The 23,443-nt window shown below is 35.0% G+C and overlaps 1 protein-coding gene across 1 annotated transcript in view; it reads left to right on the forward strand.

Annotated features, from left to right (window-relative positions):
* LOC126866820 (uncharacterized) overlaps positions 1-23,443 on the forward strand; it is a 286,193-nt gene that overhangs the window by 229,109 nt on the left and 33,641 nt on the right. Inside the window, exon 2 of the mRNA XM_050620780.1 lies at positions 4,319-4,461. Within this exon, the coding sequence (XP_050476737.1) occupies positions 4,319-4,461 (143 nt within the window). The remainder of the gene's footprint in view (positions 1-4,318; positions 4,462-23,443) is intronic.

Below are 23,443 nucleotides of genomic sequence, written 5' to 3' on the forward strand. Positions count from 1 at the left end.
ACTAAGAAAACGAAGATTAAGGACAACTGGTGCAAAGGAAGAACTGCGAGATCGTCTAAGAGTTTCCATCGCCTTTGAAATCGAGTACGGTGAGGACGAAGGAGACGAAGGGGAAGAAAATGAAGAAAAGCGCGATGTGACCGAATTTGCGAAAAAAATAGACTCGTACAACGTACATAAGGAGCTGTCGCGTCAAACCAAGAAAGAAACCGAGACATACCAAGAGTATGTCTGTAAAATGTTCTACATAGCTAAACAAGTAGGTATGGAAAATTCGTCCGTAATAAAATACATCATCGACGGGATTCGTGACAAGGAGACCAACAAAATGGTACTATACGGCGCCAAGAATATTCGCGAGTTAGAAAAGAAGCTTGTCCTGTACGAAGCCATGAAGGAAAACGCAAAGACGAAGGGTAAGCGAGTCGAAAAAAAATTCAAGGGGATGAGAGAACGACGGTGCTTTCTATGCGGAAATAAATATCATCTGGTTGTGAACTGTCCGATGAAAATCAAAAATGTTAGATGTTTCAAATGCCAGAAATACGGACACATTGCATCGCAATGTAAATAACACGAGTAAATCACCTGAAGATGCGTCACAATCATTACAGACGAAGCGTCGTAGAGACGTTAAGGTCGGAGATTGTGAATTGACAGCGTTAGTAGACACCGGTAGCGAGTTGGCTTTGATGCGAACGGATCAGTCTGTGAGAATTGGAACGGCACATATAGTGTCAGATACCTTGATGCTACATTCGTTGATCATTGGCACAGACTTTCTAATTACCGTCGAAATAAACATAAAAGACGGAGACATTTCCATTCATAAAATAGATGGCAAAGATTATAACGGATTTCCAAAAGTGTCTAAAATAGAGAAGAAGTAGAGCAGAAGTAGAGAAAATGAATTTAATTCAGCAAGGCGACATTCCTGTTTATGAAAGACCGCGAAGACTATCTTCTTCAGATAAAGTCGAAGTCGATAATCAGATTAAAACGTGGCCAGAGAACGGAATAGTCGTGAGAAAATTTCAGGTGGTGCGAAGGCGAACCATCAGTCAGGGCGTTTAACGAGAAACGCAAGAAGACGACAGTGTACAAGACGAGAGATTCGATGGCAATTTTAAAAGGACGCAAGCCGCTCCTGGATTCCACCAGACGTTCCTTGGACGGTATTATGTGATTTTACTGAACTACCGCTACACGATGCAGCGAGAAGGCGAGTACGAAGAACCGCAAACGACTTCCACGGCGGTTGATTATATGAAGTTGTGGGTCATTGATGAAGACAGTGCTATAAGTGAAACTAGTGTGATACTGAGCACACCTGGGAACAGATGTTTATATCGCAATGGCCCAGTGTAGTACCGTGGAATAATCTTTCAACAAAACCGATGAACTCGCTAGGAGTACGAACTACAGTGCAGGTAGAAAGTGAAAGTGCCGAAGGGTCAGAAGGGATGGAAAATTTCAATGGGCCATGTGACCCTGAGATATGCCCGTGGTCCTTCAGAAAGGTGGGTACTTGGAAAGGCGTATCGATTAGTTGTACCGATTTAGTTCCTTTAGTTATATTACATTAATATATTAAGAAGTCACTATAGATGAATGGAATTTATTTTCAAAAAATTAATTTAGTCTGATAAATTTAACTACTTATATTACTGTTAATACGGACACAAGAAGAATCTTGCATAACAATTTGTTAATTAATAATATCATTAAATAGACAAGTTATAAACTGCAGATTATAGAGTTAGATTTTACAGTTTCATAATTTTACGTCAAACAGAATAATCAGATGACTTGTAATTGGTAATATTCATTTATAAAATTTAATTTCTCTTATTATCGAATATTTCTTAACAAGTTATAACTTCTCATCTGTAAAATTTTACTAATATTTTTCACTTCGACTGCACAAACCAGACTAGATGATAAATTAAATTGAAATAACAAAGAACAGATTTGGGTTAACCATAAGATCAAGTAAAAGAGACAGCTTTATAATCAGACACATACGTTTATAAAAAAATAGGCAGGCATGTGTGTAAGAAGGTTGATCAAATATGAAATATTAATGAAGTGTGCAATTATATTAATATTATTCTTCATGAATATTATAAAACACGAAGAGTACACGAATAGTTTTTCTTAATTATAAATAAATATCTATCAAAAGATAGCTAAAAAATGAATAAAAAAGAGTCATTATACATACTTAAAACTATATATAACTCTAGTATATTATACTAACCGCGTAAAACGAGTAAGCCACGATTGATTAAGCAAAACAACTATAATGTAACAAAATACCCTACAGTATAACATTTTTTAACATAATACTATTGTTACGTCTGCATAAATCAAAATCCATGCCTCAGTCAAGACGACCACCAGCTGTACAAATATAATTAGTCGGACCAAAATAATCCTAAGCAACTGTCATAAAATTAAGCATCTTTATTTTACCGTCAAGGCATTTAATTGTTTCAAAACATTTTTCAAGTCGAGAAGTTAGCCATGTTACTGCGCCACGCCAGAAAAATTACTGAAAATTCTCAACGCGAGAATTGATTGTAATTTTAATAAATAAATAAGTCGAAAAGTTCCTTAGGGTTATTGTACAATCCGGTAAAAAATGGGAAGGTCGGATTTCATGTTCAACGGTTATCTCCACCCGCAAGGGACCGTTGGTGGGGCAACCAGCACCCATCACTAATCTCATGTAAATATCGCTTTCACAGAACATAACTTCACTTGCTATTACTTCTTTGAACCGAACTTGACTAGCTTTCCGATCAGTTGTGGCGGCACTAGACCACGGAAATTTCCAACGGCTTCGCGACATAAAGCGCTATACCTTGAAAGCCTAATATACCTGTTGAGACATGTATAATTTTCTGTGCTGGACTAGGTTAAATGCGTAATAGAGATACTTGTATGTGAATATCAGTGTGTGGAAGTATGTGTGTCCGAAGCGCCTCGAAAACAAAGGAATGTAAACAGTTCAATTAAGAGTCGGTTAAGTTTACTTTCCCGGGTAAGTCAGGTAACGCGTCTAAGAAAGTGCTGAGACGCGTGCAAGTGTGTATCGATGAATATATAAGGAATCGTTCATGAAATAAATACTTCATTATTTTAATATTAATCCTCAGTATAAACTTAGTGTTCTTATAACATTATTTCGGCTTCAAAGATTCACAATTCTCAACAGTACCATCGATATATCCCTACGGTTCTTTCGCTGAATATTCGGTAGAATGCATACGCGGCAACCGCCGCGGACTTCTAATAAACGCGCGCGTAGTGGGGATATCGAGGGGCAACAAAGAAAATAATCTGTTTGGTTTTGAACCAAAAGATTCATTCTGCCCCGAGCTGCGAAGTGCGAAAGGTTAAGCGAAGCAAACACAATTAGAGAAACGGGTTATTGACTCTTGAGAATTCAGCGTTGATTGCAACTTGTTATTAATCGTTGTTAAACGTTAATCGTTAATTGTTGTTTGTTGTTAATTGTTAAGAGTCTAATAAACGTTATTGTTGAAAATCAAGAGTATTTCTTGTAGGCACCGACGTTCACCTCAAATGTAAAAAAAAATCGAAATATCTTATTAAGTTTCTCCCATGAAGTCGAACGGCTTTCATTTGAAACATTTTTTAGCACTTCTGTTACAGAAATAATTGTGTGTACAGATTTAAAACGGGCATACTGTACATAACTTGTATGAATGTATCGCTAACTCCTATATTGCTGACCTCGAATTTTTGTACTTCAATCTCATTCTCATTCTCATTCTCTTGGCAGATAAAAATGATTCGCAATACTTTAAGGAAATGTTCAACATCAAATTTACAAAACATATCACGCATCTCAATAACAAATTTTCATTTCATATTTAGCTCAAACTCGAAATATTTTTAACGCTAAAAAGATACAATTGGGTAAGAAATGAGCGAAAGAAGGCAATAGAGTTAAATCTTTCCTACGTTCTCCAATAATTTTATTTCTCTAACGAATACTTGAATTATCTATTTCCTGCCATTTCTCCGTTCAGAGAATTCCCACTTCGCGAAATTCTCCTACTTCTGAAAATTCTAGACAATCCATCATTCATCATCCCATAAAAGTAAAAAACTCCTCGACATTCCTACTTCTAAAATTATTCCTACGATATGATCAAAGGATAAAAAGTTTGCCTTTATCCATTGATTTTGATTGGTCAAAAAGCTGATCAAAAGATTGGTTTCATTCAATTTCAGTTGCCACTTCGTCTGCCGACTTCGTTCTCTAATATTGATTCCAACTTTTTAGTTCCAGCAAGAACGACCGGGCAGGTTCTCCTTGGACAAGTAGACATTGACGTTCAAGAGGACGCCGGAAATGAATTAACGACGGAAGAATCGTTCCCGAAAAAATGCATCATCGATGACAATACATATTCTCATGGCCAGACGGTACGTAAACAAATCTATTTACGATCAATTTCTCTTCCTTTCGCTTTTTGTACTTCAGCAAATTGACTTTTCTGATCTCGAGATATCCGGACTGTCGATGAAACGATGCCAAACGATTCTTATTTTCATTTCCATGTAAAATACAATATCTTGATACTTTGAAGAATAAAGGATAAAAAAGTAAAAAAGAATAAAATTGATAATGTTTGCGTCCAGCAGGATTTATACATATGAAATCCAGCAGAGGTTCGCTCCTGCTGTCAACTGAAATGTTTACACATATCGTTCGATAAAGGGCTTTGAAAAATGCACCGGATATAGAATATTCGTTGGATCTGTCGCAATATCGTCTAGCCATGTTTAAGCCAATTACAATTGCACGACATGAAACCTTTATTTATGAATGTAACCTATTTGCGTGATAATTTAATTATTATTCCAATAATATTGGGTTATTTTTATATACAAGCTTTAATAATTTAATATTTTTTACTTTAACATAGGTATTTCTATCTTCCAATATTTTTGATTTTGATTTTAATATAGAAACTGGAATCTTGACTAATTTTATCAAATATTGTGTATTCAGGGGTACTGAAAATAGTATTACTTAAGCTAAGCTGTTGAGAGAAATTATTCTTGAAACAGCAATTTTTAGTTACGGATGATATGATTAAATATTGTCAGATAATATTGAAAGAATGATATTTTCCAGACATGGAATTTTATGAAAAATTTATGTTCATTCTATTGATATTTTATATTGAATTAAATTTTAGAAAAAGCTACGTAAATATTCAACAGAAATGGGAAATTGCACAGTTGAAGCAAGAAAAAATTTTGATAACATGCAATAGAATTAATATATTTTAATCTGTAACAAAAATGATCATTTCTTTAATTATTAATAGTAGTCGATATAATAGTCGATAGTAGTAGAATCTAATTTACTAAATTGGTTTTCTATATTTATATGTCGGGTTAACATTAGAATTTAGGGCGCGTAACGATTCTTCGTTTGAATTAGCCATCGTTTTACAAAATAGAGATTATATTTATGTGTATATACAAGATTTAAGTATAATGAATATTGAGTTTAATGAATAATAAGATTAAGAAATAATATGTTTTACGAATAATAAGTTTAACGAATAATGAGATTAACGATTGATAGGTTTTACGAATAATGAATTTAATTAACGCTATTAACAATGTTCCAGGGTTTAAACGAATCCACGGTCAACGGGATAACTCTTTACTATGCGTAGAATAATTTTAAACACAAAAATACGATTGCTGAGACACTCGGTAAATTGCTCGATGTATCACTTTCCAAGGCAATCGCACGAATAATGATCTGATGGAAATCTTTCTCGCTGTACGATTGCATTTGTTTGTCATATGCTCGTTGGAAGCATCGAGAAAGATCCAAACGCCGTTGCTAGGCAGTTTCTGTCTGGAGTTTGATTATTAATACAACGTGTGTCCCATTATATCGACACCTCCAAAGTACAATCACATGTGGCCAGGCCCGTTCTTGAGGCCGTATGCCGCCATAACCACATTTCTAGGGAGAACCATACACCCGCTCCACACCTTCGTCAGGCAAAACGTTTATCCCGTGACCGTGGCTACGTTCGGCGACCAGTTGTCACCTCGAGCCGAATTTCGCTATCACAAGTCTCGAACAATTACAATCAGATCGAATGACAACAATTGCTTAATTACAGCTATGATAAAATCTAGGCTAAAGCATTAGATAACTCTTCCAAAATTGCAAAGGGAAGGCTCCGATTTTCCTTTCATCTCCGACATATATAAACTATATAACTTGCTGCTACTCATTGTATATTCCTTAAACTTTTATAAAGGAATTATAAATTGGTAATTTTAATCATTCGAGTAATTCTAGCATCAAAAGTTGCGTTTCCTGACATGTACAGGGTGGTTGGTAACTGGTGGTACAAGCGGAAAGGGGGTGATTCTACGCGAAAAAAGAAGTCAAAAATATAGAATAAACATTTTTTTTTTTTTTCATTTTTCCATCGAGACAACGATCTACAGTGAGATCCGTTATAACGAGACGCGATAAAGTGCACGCGTACCGAGCGAAAATTCAAAGTCGATTTTCTCGAAAACAAAGTCTCAAACAAAAAATTTTTATTCTATATTTTCGACGTCTTTTTTCGCGTAGAGTCACTCCCTTTCCGCTTGTACCACCAGTTGCCAACCACCCTGTATATTTCATTTTTATATAAACTATATGAACAATTAAAAACTAGTAATTTCGACGATTCTAATAATTCCATCGGTTCGAGGACGTATCTTTGTTAATAATTTGTGCATTTGTATGAACTATATCATTTATTCTATAGTCATAAAATGTAAGAAAAATTGCGGATTGATAATTTTAACCATGCTAGTAGTTCTAGCGCTAAAAGCAAATCACATTAAAACAAGCTTCAACGTGTAAAAACTCAATAATCGTTGGTTCGATCAAGTGTCGCATAGTATCACAGATTCCAAACAAGTTCCGTCATTTTATCGACTGGATTATTGCATTACGATCTTGCTACCTTACAGAACTTTCCGTAAACTGTGCGTCACCGTGTCGAGAGGAACAGGCGTGTCACGTTCCAATAATGATATCGGCGTAACGCCGAGCAAGCGAACACACGGATGAGATAGAACGTCAATAACGAACGAATAAACGAACGAAAGACGATCCGAACGAGGTTCCGACGACAATCCCACGGTTGAAATGAAATACGTGCAACGAAACGATTATAAAGTTCATTGCCAACGTCTTGGTGGTTAGACGTTGAATGGATTGGATAGAAAGTTTTGGAGCTATACAGGGTGTCTCAGTTCAATGGGTGTGTGTAATGCTGGAAAGAAATTTTTCGTTTTTCTTTTTTAGGAGATTTCTAGTCTTTTCAAGTTATCGGTGTTTTTGTTAAATAGAGCTCCATATAATTGTTTATACCAGTAGATATGATTGTTTTTGTTCTCTGCGTCGAAGTATCGAGGTAATTACATGCGAAATGCTTGTTAAAAGATATTCCGATTTTAATTTCATCGAATGTAGCGTAGGAAAAATAGGGAAAACATAAACCGTTTTACGAGTTTCACAAAATTAAGGTAAAAATTTCTTTTAAATTAACCATTTTCAGATACAAGTACCTTGATACTTTTATGTAAAGAATGAAAATAAACATCGATCTATGGATAAAAATATAGGGTTACATTTAAAAATCACCCCCTGAAATGTCGTGAAAAATAACCTAGAGAAAAAAATTCTTCCCATCGTTGCATGGTCCGCTTGAAATACAATAGTTGCCTCGAGAAGTGTTTTTTCGTACAATCGTAAATAAGACAGATATTTAAGTGATCTCGTTTGTGAGACACCCTGTATAGGTTCAATTTGTGGCCGCAGCTTTCAACACTGTTACGTGATATCGATACAAAGTACGCATCGATTCTGAAACGTTAACACATTGTGTACTGGAATTACATTTTAAGCGTATTGGAATTACAATATCGAGTATTTTCCGATATTTTTGATCCTCTGCGTGCGGAATGCCAGTCTAACTGGCATGATCTTTTCGAACATACATGTACGAGTTTTATAAATATGTATTGGAGATGAAAGGACATCGAGGCTTCCCTTTTGGAATGTTGGGAAAAACCCCAATACCCTAGTCCAGACTTTTACTATAGCTGCACTTGAGCAATAAAACTAAGAAATAGTTTTAATAGTAGCTAGAGGATCTCGTGGCAGATATCTCAGATCTTTGATTTAGTCGAGAAGCATACTTGTGAGACGTACATCAGTGATTTATTCATCCCCAAAATGTTCAGTAAACAGTATGAAAATATATTTGAAAGTGAGGAGAGTAGTGATGACGAAGTAGTAAATTTAAAAAAAAAATTATAAGTAGAATTTCATCGAGTTCGAATATCGAGGAAGCCACGATCGGATTTAGGCCCCGCAGGAAACAGCCGAAACACGCTGGGCGACGAACGTCTTAACTCGAACGAGAAGAGCGTCACCATACGTTAGTGACCTACTTGATACGACGGACCAGATTCGCAGGCTGAAGAGGCACTACCCGTTAGACCTAAACGTTAGATTCATTTAATTATCCAAATTAAGCATATGCACTTACTTATAGTACTTATAGATTATAAATTATATCTATCTATAATAAGTATTAACTTATTGTAAATAAACAGCCATGTCACTGCGCCACGCCAGAAAAATTACTGAAAATTCTCAACGCGAGAATTGATTGTAATTTCAACAAATAAATAAAAAAAAAAAAAAAAATACGTTAGTGACGGGGCCCCTGTCACGTAAAATTGATACTTGGGTTGTGAAAGAAAAGAAAGCTCAGTCGTAACCCAACTATTAATTTTCTTTTATCGAACTTTATTATAATCTTGGCACTTACAATAATAGAATAACGCTGAACCAAAAAAGGGCTGTTGTACAAGAACAGCAACTAGAACAAGAACTGGCCGAGCTGGGTGAAGTCTCAGCTTATATACCATACACCTTGGCTTGGGGATGTTGAGGAGTTCGATGTGGGTTCCAAAGAAGTCCGAAAGTCGGGAGTCGATGTCTTTTCTCTGATGGGGACTAAGATGCGTCACAGGACACCCCCGTGGTGTCCGAAAGTCGGGGGTCAAGATCTTATCTCTGATGGGGTTGAGAAGTAATTGATATCACAGCCCCACGGAAATACTTCCGTCGGGGTATACCCCGACGCACGAATATGTGCGACGTGGCGACGAACGTGTTAAAGGTTGATGGTTGATTTGTTGGGCATTATATTTTGACTATCTTGATTTTCTCAATAAGCAGTTCACGAAATATTTTGTTCTAGGAAAAAAATGTAATAATTTTTGTGGGCCGGAAATAGGATTCAAAGGATGAATTTACTTCATACAGATACCTACAAATTTTAAACAAATTGAAATCTTACGAAATTGTAAATTACTGAGATGGAGTTATGAATGGAGTTTTTAAATGAGAAAGGCTGAGAGAAGATGACATGCTGCGATAAAAATGTAGCAATTTGATGAAAAATCAAAAGATTCTGAAATCTTGCGTACAAGTAGAGGATGTCTTGTCAAACATCTGTCAATAAGCTTGGTTTAAAAGCGGATATTTAAAAACGCATAGCAGCGAGTTCCAAAATTTTGCAGATTTGTTATTTTTGTAGTGAAAGACTATTTATGCGATTTGTATCTTTGTTTCAAGCGTTTCTATGAGGAATATCGTTATGGTACCAATTACAAATCGCGATTTTCGCTGCTTTTATCGTTTATTATTTATAATACAATTCTCCGTTATGCAAAGAGGGAATTCAACGTTTAAATGTCAACTTTATTAGTAAAAACTGTTATACCGTTATAATTAGATTTGATGTTGATAATCTTCGTGTAAACTATGTAAATAATGTGAATTATTTAAATATTGCGTTATGAAATCAGTTTATTAAAGACAAGTGTCAAAATTGATTAAAATTGATTTTATTTATTATAATTAATGGTTTTATTTATTTAAAGAAGAAATGTTAACATATAAATCATTTACAGATATGAAACGAAGGTATTCAGCGGTATTTCAGTATGTATAGTAAACAACATTTTTTTAAGGGGTGGTTTGGGCAAGGGAGGGCGGTAACTCGAAAATCATGAATTTTTCGAAAATTTGTTTACATAGTTACGTAAATACGATAAAACGATGCAACTTTCGTTTACATTTTTTTTTTTTTTGTAGATATCTTTCACCGTTTTTTAAATATTTCGCTTCAGATAGAAAATTCTGAATTTTTCTTCAAGAAGCGATTCCACCCCTTAAAATCGAATTATGGCAGCAACGAAAAATATTACGGATGGCTTACTTGTACGGAAAATTTCACAATTTTTTACATTTTCGAGCTGCCTGAGTTATACATGTAGGAATGTTATATTATAAGTTTATAGAAAACAGTATGATAAATACAATATCGTTGCACTCACACGAAATCGAATATAAAAACCGCGTTTCGCGTATTCGTTTCTCACTAATTCTACGACACAACGACACAAGGAACTTCACACGACCACGATAAATTCAACTCTGACAACATTTTCCATGCTCATTTTTCCCTTAACATACCTTGGTAACGCTCACAGCACTCCTTGACAACATTAACATATCTCGACAACGCTAATAAACAATTACCCCTCACGCCACGTCCTTCCCTGACGTCACACTATCCCACATACATGTGAGAGTAAAAGTCCTTTATATTCCTTAGGGGAACGAATAAAATTTCACACTACTTTAGTTGTTGCCATGACGAATATTAAAGCGTATGACACCTTGTTCGAAAATCTCTGTCTCAGGAATTGTAACGGTGGTGGTCCGAAGTGCAGCAAACTCATAATTTTCAAGTTATTAAGAAAAATATATTACTACTTTTACTCTACTTATACATACGAGTATATGTGGAACTGTGTACACAATCACTGTCGTCGCGATAGTCGCTTCGCCCGCTGTTCGACGGTCTATTTACGGCCGATGCACACGGGTGTCACGTAAACTTAAGGGTTGGTTTCTTTTTTATGTTTATTAAAATTTACAATCAATTCTCGCGTTGAGAATTTTCAGTAATAAGGGTTGGTTGATGAAATAAAATAGCTGAGTCGTAACACAACTATTAATTTTGTTTTAATTAAACTTTATTACGAATTCAGCAATCACAATGTAATACACACTGAATTAACATAAATCACAATTCACTCCAACCACGTTATGTAAGGCTTAGTTACAATGATACGTTAAGTACGCGACTGTTATAAGGTTAGAGTCCGGTAAAGATATGTTGACTATTCTAAGGATACGGAATAAGTGAAGTTTTACTGACGATACTGTGTTTGAGGAAAGTTAGGGGTGGGTGTGTCTAAGGATACGGGACCATCGGATTTGTTGATGACAATTTTGGTTAGGGAAGTGAGGGCAATAGACACCGTCTCCGATTGGATAATAAGACGGTTGGTGGACCAGGAAGGGTTTTAGCCGCCCTCGTGAGAAAGTTGCTAGCGGAACATACCAGACGTGAGGAAAACCAACTTTCCGTGTTAACACGTAGTAAACAATAAACGTAAAAGGAAACTTAAGACAAGAGATACTCGCTTGGTCCGAAGGACCTTAACTATGAAAATTCCAAGACCCCTGGTGTGGTACTTAAGACTATTGAAGGTACGCGCCAAAGCAGACATCTGGCTGCCATCCTGCCCACGGTGTGTGGCCTGGTCTCTGATGTGAATTGACGTTACATACGATTCGACAGGTATAGTGTGCGTATGTTTTCAATCGTGCAATACATACGAGCATGCGGTTCACATACTGCGACGTCTGTGACACTGCAATTGAACAACCGATATCGCAATGATCGTACGCCCTTTGCCAAATTGCAAAACGATCGTACTGGCGTGTTATGGCGAAAAGAAGCGGAACGGATTCTTTCAACACGGAATTGCTTATCGAAGAAATTGTTTATCGAATTGTTATACCATGACAACCCAACATTCCAAATTTGACTCGGTTACAAGTATGAAGAAACTTATATTCGAATTTCGGAGAAAATTTGCGCCTGTAAGCCTTTTTCTTCTTAAAAAATATATGTTGCACGAAAATGTTAAAATTGACAATCATTTTAATATTTATCAGCATTTTTCAATATCTTAACATTTTTATAAAAAACACAATTCTCTACGATAGATACGAATCCAAACATATGTATATTTTATTTGTTTTGTACAAAATAACTATCATTATGTTGATGTAATTTTTCGTCAACATTACGCTGAATGTGTTCGTCCTGTCAGGGCATTATCACTAACAAAATAGTCCGCAAGGTTGTTTCTTATTTGTTTTATGGTTAAATCTCCTTGTCTCGATTCTCAGTACAAGTTTTATTATGCAATCCCTTCATAATTAAATTTTCTTACTGATAGCCATCTCTACTTCGTACTTCGCATTATGCAGAATGCAACAACACTTTATAACATCTACAGCAAAAGGTAATTTTATATTCAGCGGCTTACGGAAAACTTTCCATTTATTCGATAAAATGCATAATTCCAACAAAACAACAGGCTCGAGTTAGTCGGTAATTAAAAATACTTTCTCTATGTTAATGTATTTTCGCTGTACTCCTTTCCATTACGTGGCTAATTTTTGGGAATATTCAAAGCATTTGTAATTTTTTTTACAAGGTTTAATTCTTTCAAAAATGTGACTGTCAGATTCTTTTCTGGCAGCTTTTATATCTATGTAGTTGATTTTGTAATTTGAGGGATTATATATAATTTAATTATATTTATTATTATAATATTAATTTTGATTTATATAATAATTTCATAAAATTATATTAATTATATATAATTGAAAATATAATCCATTATTCCGAACGGTAGTACAGAAAAATATTTTTTATAATTGTAATGCAATGTAGTGGACGTTTCTGGTTTTATTATTCTCACGTGCTTGTGATCTATGACCCCTACACAGTTTGGGAAATTGGAAACATTTTAGAAACCCTCATATATTATTTCCTATATTATTTTATATTATTACAGATATTTCCAACTATTTTTCTTTGGAAAATACAGGAAAACATTCTTTTTTTAAAGTAGACCCAAATAGCCTTGCAAACTTTTCTTGCAACTGTAGTATGTCCAATTCTATAACTGTAACATAGATCTATTAAGTTATATACGTTACTTCAGTATTTGTAAGAAAATAAACATTTAAAAAATTTGGTTAATAAATGGGGAAATATTAAAGATATATTCATGAGAAGCATTCGTAGAAAGTTGAGATTTGGATAGGCAGCCAATATGGGGAAAATATACATATGTGGAATAATTGTCATTTTTATTAAGAAGAAAAGATACAATAAATTCAGAAAATAGTATGCAATACGATGCTACATATAACAAGACACAACAACAATTCAAACACACAGGGCACACATATTTCAAATACTCGAAACATTTCAGTCACCACTGAACTAGCCAGGAAACGTCACCGTAGAGAAACAATAGAAGATTCGTTATTGAATTTCATAAATACACCTACGCAATCTACTACAATAGGTGAAAATACATTTTTTTTCATTTCTTATTATCCACTGTCAGACTGTTTAATTTAGACCAGAAATTGAAATTTAGAAGGGAGATGTTAAAATTAATAAAAAATATCATACACAGTCCTTCTCATCATGCGCTCATCATTTACAACACTCAGTGTCAGAATCGATATCTCACTCGCAGTACATTTCTCAATAAACGTACTTTGATCGTAATAATACATCATCACCTGTTACGAGAGAAAATTCCATTCCACACAATTTACGTAACAGTACAACAGATTCAAACACAGATTTATATGATTTTTAATATCGTACATATTTAACAATGCAACATGTATTAGGTTGTCCGGAAAGTGTCTTTCTTCCGCAAACGTTTTTTGCAACAATGCAGCTTCATACAAACGTGTAACCAAGTCTATGAAATGTCGCGGTGTTTATCTCAACAGAACAAAATGGATCGTATGCAATTCGATAAAATAATATAAAACAAAAAATATTGTGCGTCTATTATTTCCTCATAAAATAAAAGATACTTTTCGGACAACCTAATATATAACATTTATTTTCTTTCTGAAAGAAGATATGCGAAATGGATATTAGGCTTAGATATGACAACACCAAATTATATATTGATAGAAGAATGCAAGTTAATAGAAATAAAAGAAAGAGCATTAAAAATAGCAACGAGGTACGAAGAGAAATCCCTAGAATCAAAAAAGGAATAAGTAAAGGAGTGTATAAAGGAAAGAGAGAGAAACTGGGGAAATGGCCATGAAGGGAAAAGAGCAAGAAAGAGAAAGAAGGGATTAGAAGAGGTGAGAAAGCGAGGGACGCAGGTAGAAACAGGAGAGGAGCAAAAAAGGATGACAGCAGACCAAACTATAGAAGAAAGAAGAAAGAGAGAAGCAGAAGAGAGGGGGACAAGGATAAGGGAATCCAAATATAATGTACACTACAGAAATATAGCCAAAGAAAAATGACCAATGTACTTAGAAGGGAGGATGAAGTGGAAGGACGGAAGAATATTGGCCAGATCCAGATGCGGAAACGAGATCAAAGGGAGGGAATACTGGAAAGAAGAGGGAGAAAAAAGACGCAGACTATGTAGAAGGAAAGAAGAGGACCTGAGACATGTAATGGAAGAATGTGAAATAACGGGAGGACCAAAGGACATAGGAAAAACGCTAAATGAGACTGGAGAAGGTTTAACAGAACTAAAAACAATAATAGAGAAGAGAAATTAAGGGAGTGCAATAGAATAGAGTGGAAAAGAGGGGAGGTAGACATATAAGAAGAGAAATAGACATAAGAGATGTAAAGAAAGGCACGGACTAAGCAATAATAAATAAAATAAAAATAATATTTTCTTCCTGCCATTTATAATTTCACCGTTTATATCAATATCAACTGATTATTATCACTTTGCTATTAAAAAATTGTTATTATAATTATTGGCTTTATATTAATACTACTTTAGATTTTCGTTTTCTGTGTGTACTTATGTTGTCATTAATTTAATTATTTAATATTAAGTTTCCTGTTTTTCTGCGTTCTAACAATGTCAATAAACGTGTTAATATGTAATATGTATACATGATATTAACATGAATAAACAGCGCATTAAGATGTGTTAATTTACCTTAAAATGACAAGTAGCATTTCGATCGGTGGTACGATAAGTCACATGCCACTATCGGTATTTTTGATCTCGACGCTTAATTTCAATAAATAAAAAATTTATTTTCATCCTGTTTAAAATTTATAAATATTGTGGTAAATGCACTTTTTACAAGACGGGCACTGACAAACGAATGAACTCAATATTTTCTGCGATTTCACGAAGTATAATATTTGTATACTAAGACCGGATGTAAACGAGCGACTTTTGTCGAAGAAAGACATATAATCGCAGTGATATCCCGCAGAAAATAGTCGCAGGAATAATCTACATTTCACGTAAATATGCAAAAGCTATCCGCTTTTTCATGTATGTTCATTTTGCTTCTTCACAATATGTACTAACTTCTTCGCCGCTATCACCACATTAAATACTCATAAATAGCGGCGACAGCGTACGATCGCACAGTTGTTGTAGCTGCGGTATCACAGCGATGTTACATTGCACGTGTGCGTCGGGTGGCCGTTATACATAGTTCATAGAAGGTATTAGATTAGGTTTAAGTCATTCTTTGCTCTTCAGCAATCGTGAGGCGGTTGGATACGAGCGAAGCGACTATCCCATCGGTTGTGTCTATGGACACAGTAACATATATGATGTGTAAGCAGAATCCAATGTATTAGTATTGTTATATTTTTCTCAATGTCTCGTAAACTATGAATGTATGAGGACCATCAGCATTGATAATTCTTCAGACATAAGCTCACAGGGCTCTTCTAGTCGATTGAAGCGGGGGCTAAGATTCTGTCTATCTGTTTGAATATGCCACATTTTTGTAAAAAATTTATGAACTTTTCGCTATATATGATGCTTTACCCATATTTTAAATGCAGAAGAGAGTGAGAAGGTTTGAATGGAATACTCTGATGCCTGTATACCAGTACATCATATCATCGTTTTGCTAGAAACGTTGAACCAAGTAATGTATTGCTAGTTTCGTGAGTAGATTTCTGACACCGAAATCGGGAGCATTATGTTTGTTATTATACAATAGGACACTGGAGAACAACGCATAGAACAATAATTTTGGGAGCGAAATTTAATTATGGTATTTTTATAGTTTTTAATCCCATAAATCTTTTGCATAATAGGAATAAATTTACAAAAGAGAAATTTGTATACTCTACATACAAAATATAAAAGTATGTAATAACAAAGAATTTACTGTAGTATTATACTATTATAATACAAAACCACAATATCATTTTCAAACATGTTTTATTTTCTATTATTTTTTACAAATTTATTAAGTCGCTCATTTATTCTATCATTGTAAAACGTACTTGATTTTTATAAAAAAATGTATATACGTATACTCTTAAATTACATATCTTTTTTATATCGTTTACTCTTATCAGAATAATATTTATTTTCTTAAGTATTTACAAATAAACCTTCCTTCAATTCTTATAATTAATTATTTTAAAAAAGAATCCCGGAAATGGAAATGTTTTCGCTTAACTCGTATCATATAAACTTAAGCATTATTTCAATATCTATATAAAATTTTATCGAGTTCTAGATTACATATATATATATATATATATACATTATTAATGTTCAAACTGTTCAAAGTAAAATATTCCAACCGTCTACCTCTAAATCGATAGAATAATGTAATATCGTAGAATAGCTTTGATTGGAGATCGGCTGAAATTAGAAAACACCGTGTACGTCGTCTTTTTGTGGTTTGTTTACGTCCAAGAGCGCCTAGTAACAGTGACGCGAGAAAAGATAAGCAGCGTCAGAACAAAAGTACGGTTTCATATTTCAAGGAGTGGCGATCGAGAGGCCAGAGTATGTGAGCCGAAAAGTGTGTGTGTGTGTGTGAGAGAGAGAGGACGAGAGCAAGAGCGAGCACGACCGAGCAGGAATGCATTGGCGAGGGTCAGAGTTGATCGAGACGTCGAAGCATAGAGTCGTTAGAATTGAGTTGCGAGTGTTGTCGAGTGTTAGAGTTGCTAGTGAGAGAGAGAGAGAGAGTTACCAAATAGTTGTCAAGTTATTTGATGTAAATACGAGCGTTGCATTTAGTTTTCCTGTTAATCAAACATCGTTTCTCTGTCTAACTAATATCTGTATTTTCAATCCATTATTAATAAATTATAATTAATCGGACAAAATTACACCTTTAATATATTCCGATATTACAATAATTAGTTCTACATTCTAGATCTTATCAAACTTCATAATATAACAAGTACATACATAGAAACTATATTCTATAAATTCTTGAAAACTCTAACAATCTTTCCATACCGATATAAAAGTAAGACTTTACAACATTCCAACAAAGGAACTTTAAATCCAAATCTATAAGTACTCTACTCTGAATATAACAACATTCAACAACTTTTTTCAAATTTCACTCAATCTCCTTCAATTCTCATTCAATCTCCAGCATCTATCTACCTATTTCTTTTCCACATGCAACAACAAATATCCCACATGTGTCCTCAAACTGATACCTGTATCATAATTTTCAATCAACTTTCCATAACTACCATTTATCTCAAAGCTTGCATTTATCATACTCCAGGCAGAAATTCTCAATAGCCCCGTTGGAATACAAACGAACAAGCTCAATGTTTCATTCTGAAGCGTAGATTTCATGAATAAATATAAATCTAAACGTAAATTTCGTGAATAAATCTACGTTACTATACGTCGAATTAGCTCGATGAGATGAATATTCTTAAAAGTAATAATAAAGACACTATCGAGATAGAGATAGAGAGAGAGAGAGAGAGAAAGTTGTTTTTCTTAATCGAAAGGGTTACTGAATATAAAGATATCTTATTCGCGGTTCAACCGGAATTTTTATACTCTACAAAGACCTCTTAGCTATTTTTCAAAGCTCTTTATAACTCTACAGTATATTCGAAACAGTTTGAAAAATAATGTTCTTTTAAATTAAATAAACTGAAACTAATACTCTTACAATTCTGAATTTTTCTGATTTCTGTAAAAGCTAATGTTTTGTAAATGACGGATATACTGCGGTTTCATACCAAAGCTTTTAGCACGGAAAGCTGTTTTATTTATAACTGAACGTTGAACGTTCCTATCAAGTGGATATTTTATTGCAAAATGAGAATTTTTTTACCTCTGTGGTATCTCAATCCTTTTTCCTAATTTTTTCAACAGAAAATTTATCAACGTGGAAAGATTCATCATGAACCGTGGAATTTTTTATTCTAAATTCTTCTAATAAACTATTTAAGTAGGTCTATTTATTTATAAACTATTTAAGTAATCTACCATAGAAAGCGAATTTCTTAATCTTTTCAACTCTTTTCTTTTGTGATGTTTTAGAACGTTATAACAAAAAGACTATATATCTTTTTCTATCATTATTTTGCATATATATTTATTTATAATTAAGGGTTATAAGAACCCCAAGAAGGAGCAATCAAAGTTGGCGATAGTATAAACTTTCAAGAATACTTGTTTCGATAGAGAATCTCATGGTTCTCATAATTTTGATCATTTTGCTAATCTGAAGTAAAACAGGAGCCAAAAAGAGTTTTTTTTTATGTTTATTAAGCCCAAGATACAAATTTTTTAAATACCTTTTATTGTTCACAATAAACGGTGAATTTTTGTAGTGGTGTTTTTGGCAAAAGTACCAATACGCGACGGTACGACGTAGCCATGCTATGATATGTGTCGGCGCTTTACATTTTTCGTGCTTAATATGATTATTAGGTTTACGCCGCTGGGGGAGCGGAGCTTCCGTGTGATTTTGTCTTTGTTTCTTCTGTCCTGAAAACTTGGTTGCAAAACAGAACGCTTCGGTAGCTTGCTTTTTGTGTGCTGTGTGACTTAAGGGGGTGATGAGAGGAATGGGGCGGGGGGGGGGGGGGCGGATGGGGCGGGGGGGTGTCAAATAGGTTTATTTACAAGTGTTTACAATATTTACAATTTTACACCTGTGTTATGCGGTGTCAGAGTTGTGTTCTGTTGGTTTGATGTTTTCTCTTATTTTGCTATGGGTTCTGTATCCACCAGTATTTTTTTGTGTTTTTTCTGTGTTTGTCTTTGGTGTCTTTCCGGGGGGAGGGCCATGTTGTATCTCCATCTGGGGTCTGCGGTCTGTCCATTTATGTTTTCTTCATAAAGTATGGTTTTGAGCCCTGTTTTTCTTTTGAACCAAAAAGAGTCTTAATTAGACTTTGACTACAGAAGATAAAGTTTCATCACCGATTTTTTTTTTTTTTTTTTTTTGTAAGAAGATGCTTTGCAAGAAATGAAACAATGCAGAGGAAAAAGAGTAAGTTTGATGTATGAAACAATAAATTTGATATGATTGAAACACCTAGAATTACGTTCGAAATTTGCAACCAATCAAGTAAATCTTAAGACGTCATAGGTGTATCGAATGGACCGCTGATTAGATTAAGGGAAAAATTGAATTTACTTTGCTGCTCGAATTTCTAACGATAGGAGATTTTTTAGAAAAAAATTTTAATCTTATAATAAGGAATTTTATGTTTCAACATACAACCGTTGTATTCTTCGAACACTTAAAGCTTCGTTGATTTTAGTTTTAATCTCAGTATACAATTTGGTACGTATATTTTTGAAATGTATCCTTTCGAAAAGAATACAAGAAATTAATTTTTTCCAAGATCTGCGATAGAATGTTCTTTTTCAACACTAAAACTTTAAAACACGTACATAAATACATAATATCTAAAATAAAATTAGTCATATTCCTGTCTCAATGAAAGTAAACGTTAATATGTAATTACCAAGAATACTTGTGCGATTATGATAATTAGAAAAATAAACAATTAGATATGTAGCGGCACATGAGTCAAAGGACAATTCAAATCATGTTGTTGTTTTGCCACGGAGTCTTGTTTTGCCCAAGATCGTTAGGTTACAAGTAATAATAGAAGAACAAATAGACTCTGGGTGATGGCTTGGGAACTCCGTGTGGCGTTGGCGAAGCGCGCTGGGTCCGCCGCGCCTCCCGGTGAGGTTCGGGCTTGGACGCTGGCGGCTCAGCGCCTCGGGGCCACCAAGCAGTCCGGTAGGGAAACCGGGCTGCCTCTCGGTCGCAGCCGGGACGGTCATCGTGGAGGTTTTCCCCAGAAGCGGCCTGACGTCCGTGCGGATTTCCTCCACGTAAATATAAAAAAAAAAAGAACAAATAGACTCCGGGCAAAACAATGTCGCCGCTACATGCAACCGTCGAATGAAGACGAATTTGAATTTCCCCCCGACCAGTATAAATAAACGGACGCGATCGCGAGCGATACAATATCGTAGAGTATCGTACAGTATCTAGAGAGTATCTGCGAGCACCACGAGTATCTAACAGTACCTACAATATCTTCGAGTGTCTATCGAGTTACGCGACGAGCATTTACGAGTATTTATTCCGCGATTTATTTTGCGATTTATACTTCGTCCTAACGACTCACGTATACGGCTATATATTAATTTATTATTTTAAATATATTCGTCGGTTACAACAACGAGCAATCTCGTCATTAAACCTCACGTACCACGTCCTCGTACCACGTCCTTGTCACGTAAAATAACACAAGAGAACAACAACAAAAAAATAGAAAAAAAAACTTTATTTTTCTTCTGACGCAATTCACAATTTTTCTTCCGAGCTCTAGGCGTAACTTTTTAACACTGAGACTTACAACTCGACATCCGATCGGATTCGATTATTTGTCTTTTGTCACCCCTCGATATCCCCACTATCCTTGAGTTTGTTAGGCATCCGCGATCGCCGCCACGCACGCCTTCTCCTCGAATATTCGGCGGAAGGATCGTTGGGATATTGATGGCTCATTAGGCACTTTGGCGATATACATTGTCGCCGAGTGCCGCCACATCTTTATCTCCGATTTTAAAGTGAGCCGGTTGTGACAACGGCCTGGTCTCTGATATGGATTGACGTTAACATCCTCTTCACATAAACATCTACAGATACTAGTCGTTTTAACTGATTCGCTACATTTAATGTTGAGCAAACTCTTCATCTATTTCGTTTGATATAGATCAGCAGAAGAAGCTTGAGAAAAAGCAAAGAAAACGGCCAACTTTAATGCAAAGAGTATAACAGGACGGGGAGGGGGGGGGGGGGGGTCAAAAGTGGCCTCGAAGCGATGGTACCATGTGATGCACCATCGACGCATCATAAACCAATTTTCAACCCTTTATCCCAACCGGAAGTGTCGTTATAGGCCAAATTCGGATTTACCGTCTTTTTCCTATTTTTTCTATTTGATGGTACGCAGAAATTCTAAAAAAATCGTAAGACATTGTAAACAAGTGAATTAGGCTAGAGAAATTTTTGTTTAGATTTTTTCGTTACAAATTCCAAGTATAAAAATTGAAAAACGCTAAAAGATGCTGAAAAATATGGAGTTAGTATTGAAGTTTCAGAGCGTTTACTTTGTTGTATTTACAATATCAACATATTGGCATAACTATTATTCCCAACCTTTTTCAAACTTGTTGGTAAGATGCACTGTAGTTGAACAAAATTTAGACTTCGAATAAACTATCGAAAGGTGCGTCGCTTGATAAAATCGGCTTTTATTCTGGACCTCTTATCCCGCTATAGCCTACATGATAAATAAATCCATTGAATCCATTGAATCGCTTGAGGAATTTATAATCGAGCCATAACCAGAAAGTCTTAAGCTCTGGCACGAGCTTGCGGAAGATTTGAAAAGGCAAAACAACCTGTCTCATGTGCGAGAATTTTAGCTCGACAAGCATTTTGTTACGTCTCGATACACTCTACAAGGTACATATAACACAAACAGAGAGAGCGTTTTAAAGCGCTCGTTTTGTTTTATTTGAAAGCTTCTTTGTCCGGAAGAAACGTCTCTGTCGAAAGTATTGTTCGAATTGACTTTGTTGACTCGCCGAATGGAACACACACGGAGCTATAGGAGATGTTTGAAACATGAAAGGAACGAAATTTCCGTATGCTGGCCGGCCTGTGTCTATCTGTTATCATATTCGAGGCACGTGCTATTTAAAGCAATAGAAGCACGCGTGCGAACGCGTATCTACGAATATTCGTGCGAGATTATTAATACGTAGTCAGGATGCACGAGATAAGGAATGAATAAATATTAGGAGAGACAATCGAGACTGGGAAACTATTAACTGCATCACGTTAATTGGTACGTGTTCATTGATTCCGTGTGGCGGCTGCTCGATCTTGTTATTGTTCCGTATTGTCAATTAACCGCGCGATGAACGTGCAGCAAATTGTTTCAACAAATGTTAAACGACTTGAGCGTACATTTTGAGTTTAGTTTTTAAAAATTGACGAATCTAGGAAAAAGCTACACACGACACGATCTGATAAATTTACACTCGTTCAAAAACGAATTCGAACATTTATGGAAACTTTTAATGAATATATCGTGTGTGGCACGAAACATTTAACAATCCAAATATCATGATCGCGTCTGATAAAGTCTGAAACAAATCTAAAAATGTACGTAGAAACTGCAAAATGGTATTTAGTGCAGGTACATATTTCGTAAAGATCGAAAAGTATTTAAACACTCAATTATCCATTATATTATCCATTTTATTCTTGTTAGGTAGATGATACATTTACACTGTACATGTGAATGTGTGTGTAAGCGTCAGAGGACGTCCAGGTCTTAGTTGAGACAAAAGACTGTTGGTAGCTGTTAGAAGTATCTAGAATAGTCTGTTTAACAACAAGCGTGCGTGTAAGAAGGTTATCGAGGTCTTCAGAGTGTAATATGTATGTATAGATGTTGTGTGCGAAAAAGCAATTAATTTATTATACCTCAACAATTCTAAATATTCACTGATGCCATTTTTAACGTTTATTATATGTATAAAATGCTCTCCGTGGCTGTGTACTAATTTACTGCGTGTATTATACACATTTTCAAATTGATTTAAATTTTCGCCAATATAAGCATGATAATCCTGTCTCACTGTCAATAAAGTTTCAAAATATCATATACGTATTTATATTTAACACGCATAGTATATACATAAATTTTCTTTTTTTTTTTATTTATTTATTTGAATTTTACAATTTGTCCAGTAGGACATTTGGTAAAATATTATAGCTTAGTGGTATAATAATATAACATGTGGATAGCTACCCCAGTGAGATACCATC

The sequence above is a fragment of the Bombus huntii genome, chromosome 1 (genome assembly GCF_024542735.1).
Source record: "Bombus huntii isolate Logan2020A chromosome 1, iyBomHunt1.1, whole genome shotgun sequence".
Classification (NCBI taxonomy): Eukaryota; Metazoa; Arthropoda; class Insecta; order Hymenoptera; family Apidae; genus Bombus; species Bombus huntii.